The sequence below is a fragment of the Saccoglossus kowalevskii genome, chromosome 6 (assembly GCF_978046115.1).
Source record: "Saccoglossus kowalevskii chromosome 6, keSacKowa6.1, whole genome shotgun sequence".
NCBI classification, from domain to species: Eukaryota; Metazoa; Hemichordata; class Enteropneusta; family Harrimaniidae; genus Saccoglossus; species Saccoglossus kowalevskii.
In genome coordinates, this window is record NC_140646.1 from 10,533,947 (window position 1) to 10,552,107 (window position 18,161).

The 18,161-nt window shown below is 38.7% G+C and overlaps 1 protein-coding gene and 1 long non-coding RNA gene across 2 annotated transcripts in view; one reads left to right on the forward strand and one right to left on the reverse strand.

Annotated features, from left to right (window-relative positions):
* Positions 1-7,255: 7,255 nt before the first annotated feature.
* LOC144354726 (uncharacterized) lies at positions 7,256-7,828 on the reverse strand. Its single transcript, XR_013421015.1, has 2 exons — positions 7,708-7,828; positions 7,256-7,506 (listed from the first exon to the last, which is right to left on the reverse strand). It is a non-coding gene; the product is annotated as an uncharacterized LOC144354726 (long non-coding RNA).
* A 274-nt stretch (positions 7,829-8,102) lies between these two features.
* LOC100378052 (DDB1- and CUL4-associated factor 11-like) overlaps positions 8,103-18,161 on the forward strand; it is a 31,360-nt gene continuing 21,301 nt past the window's right edge. The window contains exons 1-6 of the mRNA XM_085500034.1: positions 8,103-8,299; positions 12,806-12,924; positions 14,561-14,595; positions 15,703-15,795; positions 15,933-16,000; positions 16,411-16,614. Coding sequence (XP_085356160.1) covers positions 8,193-8,299; positions 12,806-12,924; positions 14,561-14,595; positions 15,703-15,795; positions 15,933-16,000; positions 16,411-16,614 — 626 coding nt within the window. The 5' untranslated portion in view covers positions 8,103-8,192. The remainder of the gene's footprint in view (positions 8,300-12,805; positions 12,925-14,560; positions 14,596-15,702; positions 15,796-15,932; positions 16,001-16,410; positions 16,615-18,161) is intronic.

Genomic DNA, 18,161 nt, shown 5'->3' on the forward strand with positions numbered 1-18,161 from the left:
ACAAATTTGTTGCCGTACAGGTAGTCGCTAAACTTTTCTGTGACAGCCCACTTCAATGCCAAAAACTCAAGCTTGTGAGCTGGATAGTTGCGCTCACTCTTGGCCAGTCTTCGGCTCGCGTACGCCACAACCCTCATCTTCTCTCCTTCATCCTGATACAAGGCCACACCCAGACCCAACAAACTCGCATCCGTGTGAAGCTCAAAGGGCCTGCTGTAGTCAGGGTACGCCAGGACCGGTGGGGTCGTCAGCCGCTCAACCAAAGTCTCGAACGCCAGTTGGCATTCCGGAGTCCATTCGAACCTTGGCCGCTGACTTTCTGGCACCAGTCTCATCTTACTCCCTCTACCTGTCCTCTCATACAAGCCTGTGGTTAACTCATTGAGTGGCTTAGCGATTTTCGAATAGCCCTCAACGAAGTGACGATAATATCCCGCTACCCCAAGAAACGTCTTCACCTCCTTGGCATTGGTAGGCACTGGCCAGGCTCTCAGGGCTTCTGTCTTCCCTGGGTCCGTCTGTATGCCTTCCTTCGACACAACGTGGCCAAGGTATTTGATCTTCTCCTGGAAGAACTTGCATTTCTTAGCCTTAAGCTTTAAGCCTGCCTTTACCAGCCGCTGGAACACCTGTTGAAGTCTGTGCAAGTGTTCCTCAAAGGTATCCGAGTACACCACAATGTCATCTTGGTAGGCTAAACAGGTCTTGTAGTTTAGTCCTTCCAAGCACTTCTCCATGATCCGCTGAAACTCACTGGCGCTGGTTGCCAGTCCCATGGGGAGCCTGAGACACTCATAGTGACCAACTGGTGTGCCGAATGCCGTCTTCTCCACATCTCTGTCGTCCATGACCACTTGCCAGTACCCAGCCTTCAGGTCCAACGTACTGAACAATGTCGCCCCCTTCAAAGCATCAAAACACTCTTCGATGCGCGGTAGAGCATACGCATCTCTGATAGTGCGTGCATTCAACTTCCGATAGTCTATGCACAGTCGCGTGCTCCCATCCTTCTTAGTCACCATTACAATCGGAGCTGCCCAGGGACTGTGCGACTCACGTATAACACCACTGTCAATCATTCCCTGCAACACCTGTCTTAGTTCTTCATAACGGGCAGGTGGTACACGCCTATGCCGTTCTCTTATCGGCTCATCATTCGTCAGCCTTATCCTATGCTTCTCCAGGTCACAAGATCCCAAATCATTGTCGTGTTTGGAGAAGACATCTGCGTTGCGTTCGAAACAGTCCTTCACCTCGGCCAATTGGTGTCCATGGAACTGGGCTTGGGACATGTCAAAGTTCACTCCGTCTACATCAAAGCGCCTACTCACATCATCAACTTCTCCCATGCCAGTGCTCTGGGAGGCCGCATCGCGTCCCAGATGCTCTATCTGCACCACAGCACTCGCCTCAGCTATGATCGCACCAGGTTTAACCACCACAGGTCTGTCTGTGGTGTTACTGATCCTCACTGGCACATGTGAAGCCCTCTTGTGGCAACTCAACACGCACGCTGTTGGACTAGTCGCTATATCACACGTCGTCTTGTCGCTGGGCTCTACCATGACCACGTACCTGTCATGCTGAGTCCCACCATGTACCTTACCCCAAACAATGCGATCAGTGTCAGGTCGCACCGTAAGCGGCGCTTTGCACATAGCCTTAACCTCACCAATATGACCAGTAGGACGCACAAACTTGTCTCTGGCTCTGAGAGCACGGCAGGTTTCACTTCCCAACTGTGACATCCGCATGGACATTATCCTATTGTACTGACCAGATAATCCATCGCTTCCCACATACAAATCAAGCAGCTTAGTACCAGCTGTGACTGGCACTTCACGGTTGTACTCATTATCGGCCGCCACCAACACCAATGTATGATATTCCCGCTCGTCATCAAACATTGAGCGAGGGAAAGACAAGGGGACCTCAATATACCCTACGTAAGGCAACCTCTCACCACTAGCTCCCGTGACAACAAAGGAGTCGTCAAGGGGCTTCACCTCAATGTCTGCAAGGTGTTTACGGTAGAAAGCATTCCCTACAGACGTGACCTGCGAACCCGTATCCAGCAAACAAGCACACCTGATTCCTCTGATAATAACGGAACCCTCACGGTTCGATCCAACCAACCGACCCCATACACCATTCGCCATCAAGAGTGGTTTCCGGCCTTGTTTCGCCGCAAGTACGTCACACCCTCTGTCACCACCTTCAGGAAGGGGGTCTTCATCAGTGCTAGGCCGGCAGTTGCCCTTATTGGCGCAGTTCGGAGATGGTGGATTCTTCCGCTCGCGCCTTCGCCGGCGACGCCTAACTATGTGACACCGATTACCGGACTTTGACAAACCATCATTACCAGACTTCCTGTCTTCTGCAGTACGCGTGGGACACCTGGGCGAGATGTGTCCCGGCTTGCCACAGGTGTAGCAGGTGACCTCCTTGAATCTGGTTGGGCACTTCCTGGCCAGGTGACCCAACTCACTGCAAACATAACACCGACCCGGGGACCGTCGCATGGTCTTGTCACGGGGTGTAGGTTCAAACGTTTGGGCATTCTCACCAGACACTGGCGCTGTCGCATCTTTAACTATTAGTCTCTCCTTCATCAATTCTATGACGTCAGCCTGCTGCTTCAACAGCGCCATCATAGCCTTTCTCTCTGCATCATCACGTTGCCTATCATTGTCATCTCCAGCCAGTGATACGTGACCCTTGACAGTGGCAGTCTTGTTACTCTTTGTTCTATCAGACCATTCCTGTTCATCCTGCTCCGCTCTGCGATTCTCGCGCCAAAGTTGTTGAAAAGTCGCAATGTTTTCAAACTTGTGCTGCATCGCGTTCTTTACCTCCCTATTGCGCAGATTACGCCAAAACACAGTTCTCAACGTCTGGTCTACCTCGGTGAATACGATGCCTCCCCGCTCTTTGACTGTATTGAGCGCGAGTTGCAAGCGCATGCCATAGTCCTTAATACCTTCACCTTCCCTCTGCCAACTGTCCTTGTAAAACCTTTCTAGTAGCATCGAACCGCTCTCCACCTCACCATATGGGATTTCCAATGCCGAAATGATGTCATCAATGTGCGCATCCTCTCCCATGTTCATGACCAACTCTGCTGCGTCACCTTTCAACGATGCCTTTATGGCGGTATTCAGCGCGCTTAGCGACAAAGTCTCGTCTTTCCTCAGGCAACCAATGGCATACTTCCATTGTCTAAAGGCTACATCCCTCTTGCGTTGGTCGCTGCCGGAGTATGTAGGCACATGAGGTCTTGCGTATGCGCTAGGGCCAACGACATATCGAATGCGTTCTCCCCCTTCAATGCCATTCGCAGGTGGCGTTGCGCTCTTCAGTGTTTCCGCGACAGGGCATTCAACGGTGCTTTCCCTGAGGGCGTCCCGCGGACTACCCATCTCGCGACAACGACGTTCACGTTCCTTGCGCATTTCCTCCTCGAGAAACTCGTCAGTTAGTCTCCGTTTAAGTTCCTCGTCTACCAATCTGCGGGCTCTCTCACGCAGCTCAGCGGCCTCACTCTCATCGAGCAATCGTCTGTACATTTCAGTACGTTCCACACTACCAGACGCAGGCGATGGTACCGTTCCACCCCGCGCAGGTGTATCCAAAAAAGAACCGCCTTCTGCCATAATAACCAGTGTATACCAACAACCAAAAAAAGGAACAAAAGCCACCACAGGAGTGATCAAATTAATGAACTACTCCGCCACAAGCACAAAGTGAACCCAGTGTCACAACTGAATAGCGACTGATCACCCTTGACTGTAAACCCACACCGGACGGTTTCTGCTCTACTCGTGCTCCAGTGTAATTGAACAGCGATCCACACGCACAAACACCTAGTTTGTTGTCCAATTACCAATCTCCCCACGTTGGGCGCCAATCTGCCACCCCCGCCCTCCGGCGTTCATGGGACTCCGATGGGGCGAGGCAGATGATGAAACTTCCGTTCACCAGTCTAAATAAACTCCGCAGGATACCAATAGTAGTCTTCCTCCTCACAATCACAGGGGCTGCCTCACATACCAAAGGCAGGCTTGATGGTCCTGGGTAGAGGAGTTGGTATGCAGATACAGTCAGGGAATGAATCAGTCAACGCAAAAAACCCAACCAACACATATGCTTCGGTTATAAACAGAGACAGGTATACTGCCAATTTAATACAATAACGTCAACATTAACCTCACCACAACACAATTAAGGCCTACTATCAAAAAGGTATACAGTATTAATCTGACAGGACCTGGCAACTAAACCCAAGTCAGTAAACAAAACAAGTCAATCCAACAGGCTGACCAAATTAACCCAGTAGCGCCTTGTCACTGGAAAAACAAAATCACATAAAATTAACCTGCCAGGAACTTGCCTATGAATTAACTAAATTAACCTGGCAGTGCCTAACACTCACGCCAAATACAATGAAACGCCTGACTGCGATACAAGTAAAATGCCTGAACAAAGCAGTAAATACCGCCCACAGTAGCTCCATGCTAAACAAGAAGCAGGGTGTGCGGGTAAAAAAAGGCTAACAACGTCCACACGGTAAACACTAGCTCCCAACTCAGCACAAATGCACAGGCATGCACCCAAATACGCACACAAACAAGGCGGGGTAAATACAATGATCAAAAAATGCACAACGTCACAATAAAATTAGCAAAATCACTTCACTGTGCTTATCACAAAGTGTGATCGACTCAGCAGTCTATATAATCTACCAAGAGAGTGCGTCGCTGCCCCAAACGCGCCGCCAAAACAGAAGACTCGCTGTGGTTTCTCAAAAGAGCGACCAAAACGAATCTCGCCAAAAAATCAGCCGAAACAACACAGTACAAGGGCTTAACACGAAATGCGCAAGCAGAGGAAAATTCCCTGAGATGATAACCACAAGCGGCGGTCAAAACGGCCCTAGCAACGCACAGGAAAAATTAGGAAAATTCACGAGGCGTGCAATGGGGGAATGACGCAATCTCGGCGGCCACGCACAAAAACTACACAAAACAGGAAAAAGTGCTCTCACTGCCCACAAAAAACTACAATAATGTAAATTACAGAGTTTTGACGCAATAAAAGTTCACGTGATAATCATTCAACGTTCGATTGCAATCAAAAGTTGCTTCGGGGCCCCTTTCCAAATAGCGATAGTTCACCTACCAGTCACGATCAAGGCTCGGCCACGGGTTGATCTGGCTGTCCAGCGTAGCACCGCAACAACAGTGGTTCACGTCCGCCTCCTTGCTTTTCTTCTCTTTCTCAAAAACAGTGCAGCCTACTGCCAACGTCCTCAGCACTGTTAACTGCTCGGCGCCAGGAGAGAGAGAGAGAGAGAGCCCTTTCGCTCTCAGCTCCGTACACCCCAAAAACGACAGTAAATGCACAGTAAATTACAACACAAGAAATGCTCATAAAAAACGTAATAAGAACTACCTTGAATAAGAACTTCTGAATAATCACATATCTAAAAGAGCATAGCACACAGTACCATAGGTGCGACAACAGTCACGCTACATCACATTCACAACAAAGGTTCCCGCGAAAGAGGTTTTCACACAGCCAACAAAGGCAACATACACAGTAGACAGTGAGGGCGCCATACAGCCCTAACCAATTACACACATGCGTCAATGCACACAAGCTGCAGGATAACAAGCTGGCACAATCAGAGGGCCAAGGCACAGCACAAACATGGGTTACATGTGTATTTGGTATATAGTTTATTGTGTGTATATGGTATATAGTTTATTTTATGTATCTGGTACATAGTTTATTGTATGTATCTGGTACAAAATTTATTGTATGTATCCGGTACATAACTTGTTGTGTGTATCTGGCACATAGTTTATTGTGTGTATCTGACACATAGTTTATTGTGTGTATCTGGTGAATATTTAATTGTGTGTATCTGGTATATATTTTATTGTGTGTATCTGGCACATAGTTTATTGTGTGTATCTGGTGGATATTTAATTGTGTGTATCTGGTGCATAGATCATTGTGTACATCTGGTACATAGTTTATTGTATGTATCTGGTACGTAGTTTATTGTGTGAATCTGGTACATAGTTCATTGTGTACATCTGGTACATAGTTTATTGTGTGTATCTGGCACATACTTTATTGTGTTATCTGGCACATAGTTTATTGTATTTATTTGACACATAGTTCATTGTGTGTATCTGGTACATAGTTAATTGTGTGTATCTGGTACATAGTTCATTGTGTGTATCTGGTACATAGTTCATTGTGTGTATCTGGTACATAGTTCATTGTGTGTATCAGGCACATAGTTTATTGTGTGTATCAGGCACATAGTTTACTGTATGTATCAGGCATATAGTTTATTGTGTTTATCTGATACAGTTTATTGTGTGTATCTGGTATATAGTTTAGTGTGTGTATCTGGTATTTAGTTTATTGTGTGTATCTGATACATAGATTATAGTGTGTATCTGGTGCATAGTTTATTGTGTTTATCTGACACATAGTTTATTGTGTTTATCTGGCACATAGTTTATTGTGTGTATCTGGTACATAGTTTATTGTGTGTATCTGGAACATATTTAATTGTGTGTATCTGGTACATATTTAATTGTGTGTATCTGGCACATAGTTTATTGTGTGTATATGGTACATAGTTTATTGTGTGTTTATGGTACATTGTTTATTGTGTATATCTGGCACATAGTTTATTGTGTTTATCTGGCACATAGTTTATTGTGTGTATCTGGTACATATTTCATTGTGTGTATCTGGCACATAGTTTATTGTGTGTATCTGGTACATAGTTTATTGTGTGTACCTGGTACATAGTTTATTGTGTGTATCTGACACATAGTTTATTGTATGTATCTGGTACATAGTTTATTGTATGTATCTGGTACGTAGTTTAATAAGTGTACCTGGTACATAGTTTATTGTGTGTATCTGACACACAGTTTATTGTGTGTATCTGTTACATAGTTTATTGTATGTATCTGGTACGTAGTTTAATAAGTGTATCTGGTACATAGTTTATTGTGTATATCTGGCACAAAGTTTATTGTGTTTATCTGGCACATAGTTTATTGTGTTTATCTGACACATAGTTTATTGTGTGTATATGGTACATAGTTTATTGTATGTATCTGGTACGTAGTTTAATAAGTGTATCTGGTACATAGTTTATTGTGTATATCTGGCAGAAAGTTTATTGTGTTTATCTGGCACATAGTTTATTGTGTTTATCTGACACATAGTTTATTGTGTGTATCTGGCACATAGTTTATTGTGTGTATCTGGTACATATTTTATTGTGTGTATCTGGTATATTCGACTTGCAATACAAAATTTGAAAAGAAGACGTTCAAGTAATAAAGAAAAAAGTAAAACAGTTGTCAGTCGCAAGATAGAGCTACGGATCCGCAGCTAGACCACTACACCGTACATTGGTGAAAGTTTTCCATATTTATTCGCTGAATGTCCGTTCTTCTACTGTGGGGCCGTCTAATGAATAGAATAGAATAGAATAGAATAGAATAGAATAGAATAGAATAGAATAGAATAATGCTTTATTACATCCTTAATGAAATCTGACATTTCAGTTTTGGTATTGCTGTATTAAAATGATGAAAATCGGAATTTTCAGTTGTAGACTAATTTGGCGAAAATGGCTTGCATTGGTGTAATAGACTATTGAATTCTTACTTTAATTTTAGAAGATCGTCTTGACCAAAGACATACTTTTTTCTACGCCATATATCAAGCAATTAATAAGAAACGCGGAACTGACGAAAAATGTGATGAACCGACAGAGGGCTGCCATGTTGGTTTTTGAGCTCATTCTGTGTGTTTTCAGATCCGTGAACAACTTGTTTCGGCAGTCCGTTATTCGGAGCTGTTTGTTTTTGTTACAGCTCTGTTGTACATTGTGCCACAGCGATTGATTGTTTTATATACTGTTTTTAAATATATTTTAAATTTGTGATAATAGTGGATAACAAAATGTAACTTTTGAACTGAAAACTGTGCCAGAATATCTCAGGCCGAATTCAGAATCAGTATAAATATATGAATATGACGCTACTAGCAAGCACGTTATTAGTATGGCCGCCTGATGTAAACACGTACTTGCCTATGAGTCATAATGTAATTTGCAATCGAATGCACAGTTTTGCTCCTCAGTCAATGCAATGGGTTCCAGAAATTCAAGTAGAGACAACGCCAGTGGTGTGCGTGATGATGAAACTGGTGAAAATGAGCCAGACTTGCCAACGATATTGGCGTATCTGTTACGCAGGTCAGTGTGTATTTGCGTTTTCTTCGACATCGCTCTGTTGTTGATATTTATTTACAATGAAGCTTTGTGGGTGCTTTTGATTATTTTTATTTTTTTTATTTTGTCATTTAACTAGTAACTTCGTGGTAATTGGTTTTCGTATCTGTAGGGTTTCGCGGGGAGTAGGGCTTTGTCTCAGTAACTGGTTCTTTCATCCTTGTTGAGAATTAAAGTTTTATGTTTCTTTAAAACCTGGCACTATTCTGAGAATACCATCCTAGCAGGAGTTCCAAAATAAGACCCATATATTGCTCTGATAATGCCTCTAGTTTCAAAGACCAATAAACATTACCATTATGATCTTATTGGTGTTGCAAAGGATAGTTGAATTTTGTTTATTGAAATTAATAATCCCCATAACCGTTTTCCAATATAGATAAACTGTAGTACGTAACAAACTGTATAACTCAATCTCAACAATGAAATAAAGGAATGTATACATTTACACTATTTATACTTATTTATTATACTTTTATTGTTACTGTACTGATAGAAATACTGTATTTCTAAAGATGCAATAAATATTATTATTATTACTAATGCATTGCAATACAACTAATTCAAATTGAAAGAAATTACAATATAAAGTATTCATCAGTAATACTTCTCAAAGGCCGGAAGTAGGAATTTGTTAGTACTCTAAAAATCATATTGGCGATTCGCTCTGCTAGGATTGCCCTTAAAATTTGTGTGTGTCTGTGTGTGTGATTTCCAGTGTTTTCACGTATTATTTCTTCTGTGATGTTTTTTGGCTTGGCCGATTTCGCTCAAAATTGGCAGGTAGGTCACACCTTCACCCTAGTTATTGGAAAAAATCTTTAAACAAAATTTGGTTCACCATTGCCATAGCAACTGCCAAAAAAAAATGATTTTTGATTAGCTTCGCCCCAAATGTATCTCCTCCTACAAATTCAGGATAAAACACCTCAGGCATAGCTCATTCTACTCAGCTTGAGTGTGGGCACAAAATTACTATTTGAATTTTTGGTATCTTTTTTCATTACCGAGAAATTTGACCCCAAAGTTGGGGTTACAGTTCACCAAGAATTGCTTTTTAACTCTTCTGTGATTTTTTAAGCTTGGCTAATTTTGTTCATACGTGACAGGCAGGTTGTACCGCCTTTAATTGGAATACTTTCACCACAAATTTATTACCTATTAACAGTCTTGTAGTAGCAGTGTTTAAATGGTCATGCTTTTTATTTTGGCTACGTTGCCTGCATACCGGTAAGAGATCACTGGCGCCGATATTGGTACACTGTATCAACGCACTCTCAACGCAACTTTGAATTTTGAATGAACTGTTAATGCTGCCTTCAATCTATCAAATACTATTGCAAAACGGTTTAAAATAACAAATTTAACAACAGAATACGTCCTAGCAATAAAATAAAGTGACTTCTAAAGACTGAGTGTTTTTTTGGCGAACTTCGTATACAGTGCCCAGTGCCAACCGTGGCAACAGCTGAAAACATGTTGCTTGTTTTATTTAGTGGAGTCGATCGCCAACCAGCCTACCGGCTTGTTTTAGTATAAGCTAATAACAACTTGTCAATAATTATGGGATGATTTGTAGGCATAACATTGTTATGTGAACTTCGTTCATTATTGGAATACTGTGTGATGACGCTATTTTCAGAGCCTATTAAACTGATTCAGACTCCTATATTGACTATGTCCCGGGCTGTTTACCAGTACCAACCTACTTACTTGTCAGTGTCTAACTGTTATATACAGCCATGGAGCTAATTTTTAGCTCCATGCTACAGCCCAGAACACGTCAGAATAGTAAAAAAAAGTCAGCTAATGTCAGTTGCCCGTGCCATGAGAGACAGCCACAGAACCAAAACAATCTGTCAGCCTTCGCCGCCCACAGCATCGATATGATTTTATATTGCATAGAAATAAACACTAAATGCTATCGAACCTGAAACAAAAGTTACCATCCGATCTAAACGACCTGAGTCTATGAAAATCGAGTCTTATCTCCTTTGCGTTTCCGATCGACAGAAAGTCGGGGCCAATCTACCATGATTATTTGCTTATCATCAATTCACAAAGATCAAAAACATTTTTAAACGTGAATTTAATGACGAACGTTTTTGAAACGAATCAATGTTCTGGTTATCTCTGGTATGATTGCTGCAGTCTTTGGAACAAACTTGAGGGACTGTAAAACGCAATTTATGGGACGTGACTTAAAAACGCAATTTACACGTGAATTTCCCAACAAAGGTTTAAATGTTTTAGTTGTATGTGGTGTGGCACTAGTGTGGAAAGCTGTCGAATAAAATGGCAACAACCTTCGAATGCTTCTATTGCTGCCTGTGCCACCAGTAACCGATCCGTGTTGATATAATAGAAACCATTCACCACCAGTTGCCAATATTAAAGTACGTCCACACGACCACGATACACCCGTTCACAATCACCAAGCCAACTGAAAATAGCAATACCAATTACATGTGCTAATTAAATTCCTGTCACATGATGAGTATTCATACACAAATACCCACGTCATACGCTGTACAAAGCAAATACAACACTTGGCTTGGTTAGGCTCGACCAAGGGTCGGGCCAATTTAATTTATAAATTTAGCTCGCATTTACATAGTGGAAAACTAGGCTGATTTACCTACAACAGTTATGCTAATTTGATTTCCGGCATGTTAGTTGACAAAGAAATGAAAGATTTCTTGAATTTTCGGCGATAGCTACGTGGATTTGAACCAAAATGTTATCGGCAAGAATGCGACAGTGACAGCCACTGAAATTGAAGGCAAATGAACACGCCAAGCAAAAAAGACTTTTTCCAGTCGTAGCGTAAAATGAAGGCACATACCATTTTGGCTTTTGAGGGGAATGGAAATCAGTTGATTTGAGGGTGTCACAATAAGCGAGGGAGTAAATCGTTCTTAAGCTACGAAAAAAATGAAGACCTTGAACGTACTTTTTTGACTTTAGTACAACGTCATTTTTGTTTGATTACCTAACGTTTTTAGGTTCATGTGCTGTAAGTTACAGAGCACATACCTAAGCGGCCGTCCCTCAGCAAATAATGAAGCAAAGCCATTTTCGAAACTCTTCCTTTTTACGCAAACTGGGAAGTTCGAATTACTAAACGAAGTACAGAACGACGAAGCTTAGAATCCAAAAATTATATCTCAAAAGTGAATATTCATGGTGTATTTTAAGTCTAACCGGACCATAAGTTGGAATTCGTTAGTGCTCTAAGTATCCAAATATATTTTAGTATAAGGTAGTAATTATTTCAAACGAAGTAGCAATCCGTATTAACAAAATAACCACGGTCCTTCAAGTACCGTTTGATGATGCTGTCTGGTAAAAACATACTAGGACGTGTATGCAGATAAGACACATCCCCCTATCCATAGAGCTCTATGCTATTTTATCTATGGATAAAGTTATTATGGATAAGGGCATGCAACTTTTATTTATTTATTCAGAAACACTTGCATTCCATAGAGAAAAAGGAAAAAATAACAATCAGGAAAGATAAAAAGAACAAGCATTCACATAAGGATAAGGAAATTCACTGAATTAACTTATTTCAGGACTTAATAACGAGTTCTTTTTATTGAACTGTGCCACTTGAATGCACATATGTTCACCACTGAGTATCAACTTTTTGTCCAATTGCTGTCAAAATGACATTCCATTAGAAAATGAAATTCATGCTCAATTTGATCTTGGTTGCAAGTTCTATCTTTTAAAAGGATTTTAAAAGATTCTCCCTACTTAAATGTTAAGACAGAAAAAATTAAACAAAACTTTGAAAGTGTATGACGGATCTCATAGTATTTTTTAGCTCAAATACATGTAGGTAGCTTTCTAATTTAATATTGCATTTAAACTTCCTATATGTTCAGTATTTGTTTGAGTGGAATCTGTGCAATTATCATTGTTGATTTTTTGTCACCACTTGTTTATAAACAGTTGTTCAAAATGTTCATTAATTTGATAAATTTTAGTGTCCATCTCTTCTCCCATTTTATTTAGCTGCTTTTGGCAGATACTTTCAATACTGTTCATATTTTTATTGACACACACTGCTTTGTGTATTAGACTGTCCGATGTGTTTGAAATTCTATTAAATCACTGTTTCTTATCAAAAACCAATGGAGTATTATAAGCAGTTGACAAAACTGTTCCCTTCATTTTTAGCTCCGCTGTCATTGAAGATAACTGAGCTTAGCTCATGGGTTGACTGGATCTGTCGTCATCTGTCTGTTGTACATAGTGCATTGTCTGTACCAAAATTCATAAATGATTATAAAAATTAAGAGAATAGGTTTGTTGTGTCTATACATGTACATACATTTTTGGCGCACTTTATTTATTCAAATTGGGAGCTGTGCTTACATAGTCATTAAATAGTCTTAAAATAAAATAAGCTATGAAAAAAACACTAGCAATATTTTCTTCACTGCATTGTTTTAAATACAGTGGTCAGCTTCGACTTCTACAGTCAGATGATGTCATGGATAGCGACTCGGATATGACGGATGAGGACGAAGATCTAGCTGATATAATAGATCGTCCACCATGTTCTGCCCCGAAAACAGGTATGGTGCACATCATACACAAACTACAAACTGAAGCACTTGCAACTTGCACAAACAAACAAAAAAAGTCAGGAGAACTGTTGCCGGGCACAAAAAAATACACAAGCTACAATTTTGAAATTTTTACAATCACAAACCCCATTTGTTTCTAACTCCATGCACATTAAGGTAGAGATGCAGTTTACCTGTCAGGTATTTTAATTAGTTAATTAAGAAACCAAGATTACCTTCCTTGTCCACAAAACTATATATTTTCGGAAAGCTTATTGTATGAATTTTAAAATTTTGTTTTTTATGGACACTGTAGTTTGAAATATGCACAAAATGTGCTTTTTTGGTCAAAAGTGATTTAAAAAAAATTAGCTTCTAAACCATGCTTCTGTTTCCTGTCAAATTTGGTTTATGGGTACATCTGTTTACTATAAAGAAAGTGCCGTCTTGAAAACTTTCTACCAGTTGTCATTTTTGCAGGGCGGCAGCTCAAATTTCACTACTTCAAGTTTATGCATAAATTAACACCCAGGCTAGTCGTCTGTACGATTGTTGTAACACTGTTCAACCAAAAACAATGCCCCAACGGCGTTTTGAAGATGAACACATTGTCAATCATTTGTACAAATTTCAAAACAAAAGGTTAAACCGTCTAGGAGCTATTTCTTTTTAAAGTTCTAGGATGTGCACTAAAAAGAAGCTGAGATAATTGCTAATTTGCATAACAATTCACTCAGTAAGAAGTTTGCTAATGCTCATAATAAAAATGGCTGTAACAATTCCAAATTTAAATGTATTATCGTTTTGTTAAAAGTTAAATATAGTGTGTATCCCGTCATTTCTTTTTTTCACCATGTTTCTTTTTTATTATTTATGTACAGCCTTGCTAAATCTTGCTAAACATTCAAAAGAGAGAATGTTTGCACCTGTTATCTATATTTTAAAATCGTTTTTTTGTACAAAATGTTAACAGTCTATAGCCAAGACTGGATAATACAAAGCAAAAAAAAAAAAATTTCACTCTCAAGAGCCCACGAACCTGCATCTCTACCTTAAATTCTGTGTGCATAATTGCCAATTTTTATGGAATTTGTACAGTGTTTCACGTAATCTTCCATTTTCGTTGTCCAATGTACATTTTGAATTGCGACAATGTGTTTAATTCAAATACAGGACAATTATCATAGTAAACATAAAACAAAGTGTTTTGTTTCAATTTTTATGGTATTTTTGAAAGGTATAATTCTTATTGTGATTTCGACATATGCAAATATGAATGAACTATTGTTATAAAAAAAACTAAGATAATCCTCCTACTATCCATTTTAATAATTATCAGTTTTAATGCTTGGCGTCTCCTAATACCACACATAAAAACTTTCAGGTGATGATTACACAATGAAATACTGTAGAGAAGGAAATGTTCACTGGGTGTATTATTAACAGTTTTTATATTCAGAGATAGTGACCACATTTTAAATTTACAAATTTCTGAAGCAGAAATACATTCTATTATCAATTTTGCCTGTTCACTGCAATTTTCATTTAGTGCATTCAGCTATAAGCGTAAATAAAACCCTGCGAATACTTAATCTCTATACAGTAACATGCCTTGTTAATATATCTTTAATTTGGAATATTTCAGCTGCAGACTTAATTGCTGACAGGCAAAAGATTGAGGTAAGTATAACAAAATTTATTAGCTCCGCTGTCGACTTTGTCGAGCGGAGCTTATCATATGAGTGATTGTCCGTCGTCGTCGTCGTCGTTCGTCGTTGTCCGTGTCAATGTTTTACTTTTTCGACTTCTTCTTGAAAACTACAAGCCTGAATGCTTTGATACTTGGTGTATATGTACCTTGGGTAGACCTCTCTTAGGTTTGTTCATTTCATGTTGATATCTTCAATTCTCTAATTTTGGTGAATATTTTTGTCATTTTTGGTAAAAAGTGATATTTTCGACTTCTTGTTAAAAACCGCAAGTGCAAATGCTTTGATATTACATATATAGGTACTACATGTGGACCTCTCTCAGATTTGTTCATTTTGTAATGATATCTTTAATTCTCTAATTTTGGTGAATATTTTTGTCATTTTTGGTAAAAAGTGATATTTTCGACTTCTTGTTAAAAACCGCAAGTCCAATTGCTTTGATACTACATATATAGGTACTATATGTGGACCTCTCTCAGATTTGTTCATTTCGTGATGATATCTTCAATTCTCTAATTTTGGTGAATATTTTTGTCATTTTTGGTAAAAAGTGATATTTTTGACTTCTTGTTAAAAACCAATAGTTCAATTGCTTTGATATTACATATATAGATACTACATGTAGACCTTTCTCAGATTTGTTCATTTTGTGATGATATCTTCAGTTCTCTAATTTTGGTGAATATTTTTGTCATTTTTGGTAAAAAGTGATATTTTCGACTTTTTGTTGAAAACTGTAAGTCCGATTGCTTTGATATTACATATATAGGTACTACATGTGGACCTCTCTCAGATTTGTTCGTTTTGTGATGATATCTTCAATTCTCTAATTAATTTATTTTGGTGAATATTTTTGTAATTTTTTGGTAAAAAGTGATATTTTCGACTTCTTGTTAAAAACTTTAAGTCCGATTGCTTTGATACTGTTCATATTGTTCATTTTCTAATGATGTCTTCAGTTCTTTAATTGAAATGTGCATTGCTAACAGCGGAGCTATCTCAGCCGATAGGCTGCTTGTTTTCTATTTGTAATTCCTTTGCATACAATATTTAAAAAATACTATTTTCTCAACAGGAAAGTAAAATAAATCATGAAATGGTTCTTACAAATGGGAAATACTCTACAAAACCCAGTACAAGATACAGCGTACCAAAACTCTTACAGATGGTAGGTATTTGTCTCATGATTTCCAAATATAAATATAGTTGATTCCGTGTTCTTACCAGAAATGTTCTCTAAAAGCATCATGTCTAATTTGCATACAGCATTTCATTTAATAATTTATATTATGCTTTGAATTGTAGCGCGAGGCTGGTCAATGTGGATATAATGGAAGGTTTTCACGAGGTGATTGTAACACAGTGTCATCGAGGTATGTAGACGATCATTATGCTTGATACATGATATCATGATACTTTGAAAAGTCTACGGATAATAGACAGCCTGGAGGGCTCTAGCAGGCCTTACTTTTGGGTCAATCTGTGCATACAAGTTGCCTTGGTAATGTACTGAAGTCTTGGAAACAGCCAATTAGTGATTACACAGAATTCTATGTTGAATATATATTTACATAACGATTCACCAGGCCACTAGGTTAAGTAAAAATAAAAGAAACTTAGCACTAGGCATGTCAAATATACATTATACATCTCTGATTAAGACAGTGATGATGCTGCAAGTGAGTTGTGTTCCCTATCAGGCACAATTTATAATTATATTAAATAAGATTAGATTTTAATTGATTTTAACATATTCAAAATTCATATACTTTATTTATTGCAGGTACTTGCCTAATTTCATGGCTGCTATGGCAAGATTCGGACACAAGGCGTTCTGCGGGACTCACTCAGAGGATGGTAGTGTCTTTGTGACAGCATGTCAAGACCAGCTGATACGATTATATAACACAACAAAAGGATGGTTTGATAACTTCAAAACAGTAGTTGCTAGGGACGTAGGATGGAGTATCCTTGATACAGCATTCAGGTTGGTGTCTATGTATCTGATGCAACAATGTAAATAATTTATGTGCAATAAATAGTCTGGCACATAGTTCATTGTGTGTATCAGGAACATAGTTTATTGTGTGTAACTGGTACATAGTTTATTGTGTGTATCTGGTACATAGTTTATTGTGTGTATCCGGTACATAGTTTATTGTGTGTATCTGGTACATAGTTTATTGTGTGTATCTGGTACATAGTTTATTGTGTGTATCTGGTACATAGTTTATTGTGTGTATCTGGTACATGGTTTATTGTGTGTATCTGGTACATAGTTTATTGTGTGTATCTGGTACATAGTTTATTGTGTGTATCTGGTACATAGTTTATTGTGTGTATCTGGTACATAGTTTATTGTGTGTATCAGGAACATAGTTCATTGTGTGTTTATGGTACATAGTTTGCTGTGTGTATATGGTACATAGTTTATTGTGTGTATATGGAACACAGTTCATTGTGTGTTTATGGTACATAGTTTGTTGTGTGTATATGGTACATAGTTTATTGTGTGTATATGGAACACAGTTCATTGTGTGTTTATGGTACATAGTTTGTTGTGTGTATATCTGGCACATAGTTTATTGTGTGTATCTGGTACATAGTTTATTGTGTGTATCTGGTACATAGTTTATTGTGTGTAACTGGTACATAGTTTATTGTGTGTAACTGGTACATAGTTTATTGTGTATCTGGTACATAGTTTATTGTGTGTATGTGGTACATGGTTTATTGTGTGTATCTGGTACATAGTTTATTATTGTGTGTATATGGTACATAGTTTATTGTGTGTATCTGGTACATAGTTTATTGTGTGTATCTGGTACATAGTTTATTGTGTGTATCTGGTACATAGTTTATTGTGTGTATCTGGTACATAGTTTATTGTGTGTATATGGAACACAGTTCATTGTGTTTTATGGTATATAGTTTGTTGTGTGTATATGGTACATAGTTTGTTGTGTGTACATGGTACATAGTTTATTGTGTGTATCTGGTACATAGTTTATTGTGTGTATCTGGTACCTAGTTTATTGTGTGTATCTGGTACATAGTTTATTGTGTGTAACTGGTACATAGTTTATTGTGTGTATATGGATTACAGTTCATTGTGTGTTTATGGTACATAATTTATTGTGTGTTTACGGTACATAGTTTATTGTGTGTCTTGTATATGGGACATTGTTTATTGTGTGTATCTGGCACATAGTTTATTGTGTGTATCTGGTACATAGTTTATTGTGTGTAACTGTTACATAGTTTATTGTGTGTATCTGGTACATAGTTTATTGTGTGTATCTGGTACATACTTTATTGTGTTTATCTGGCACATAGTTTATTGTGTGTATCTGGTACATAGTTTATTGTGTGTATCTGGTACATAGTTTATTGTGTTTATCTGGTACATAGTTTATTGTGTGTATCTGGCACATAGTTCATTGTGTACATCTGGTACATAGTTTATTGTGTGTATATGGATTACAGTTCATTGTGTGTTTATGGTACATAATTTATTGTGTGTTTATGGTACAT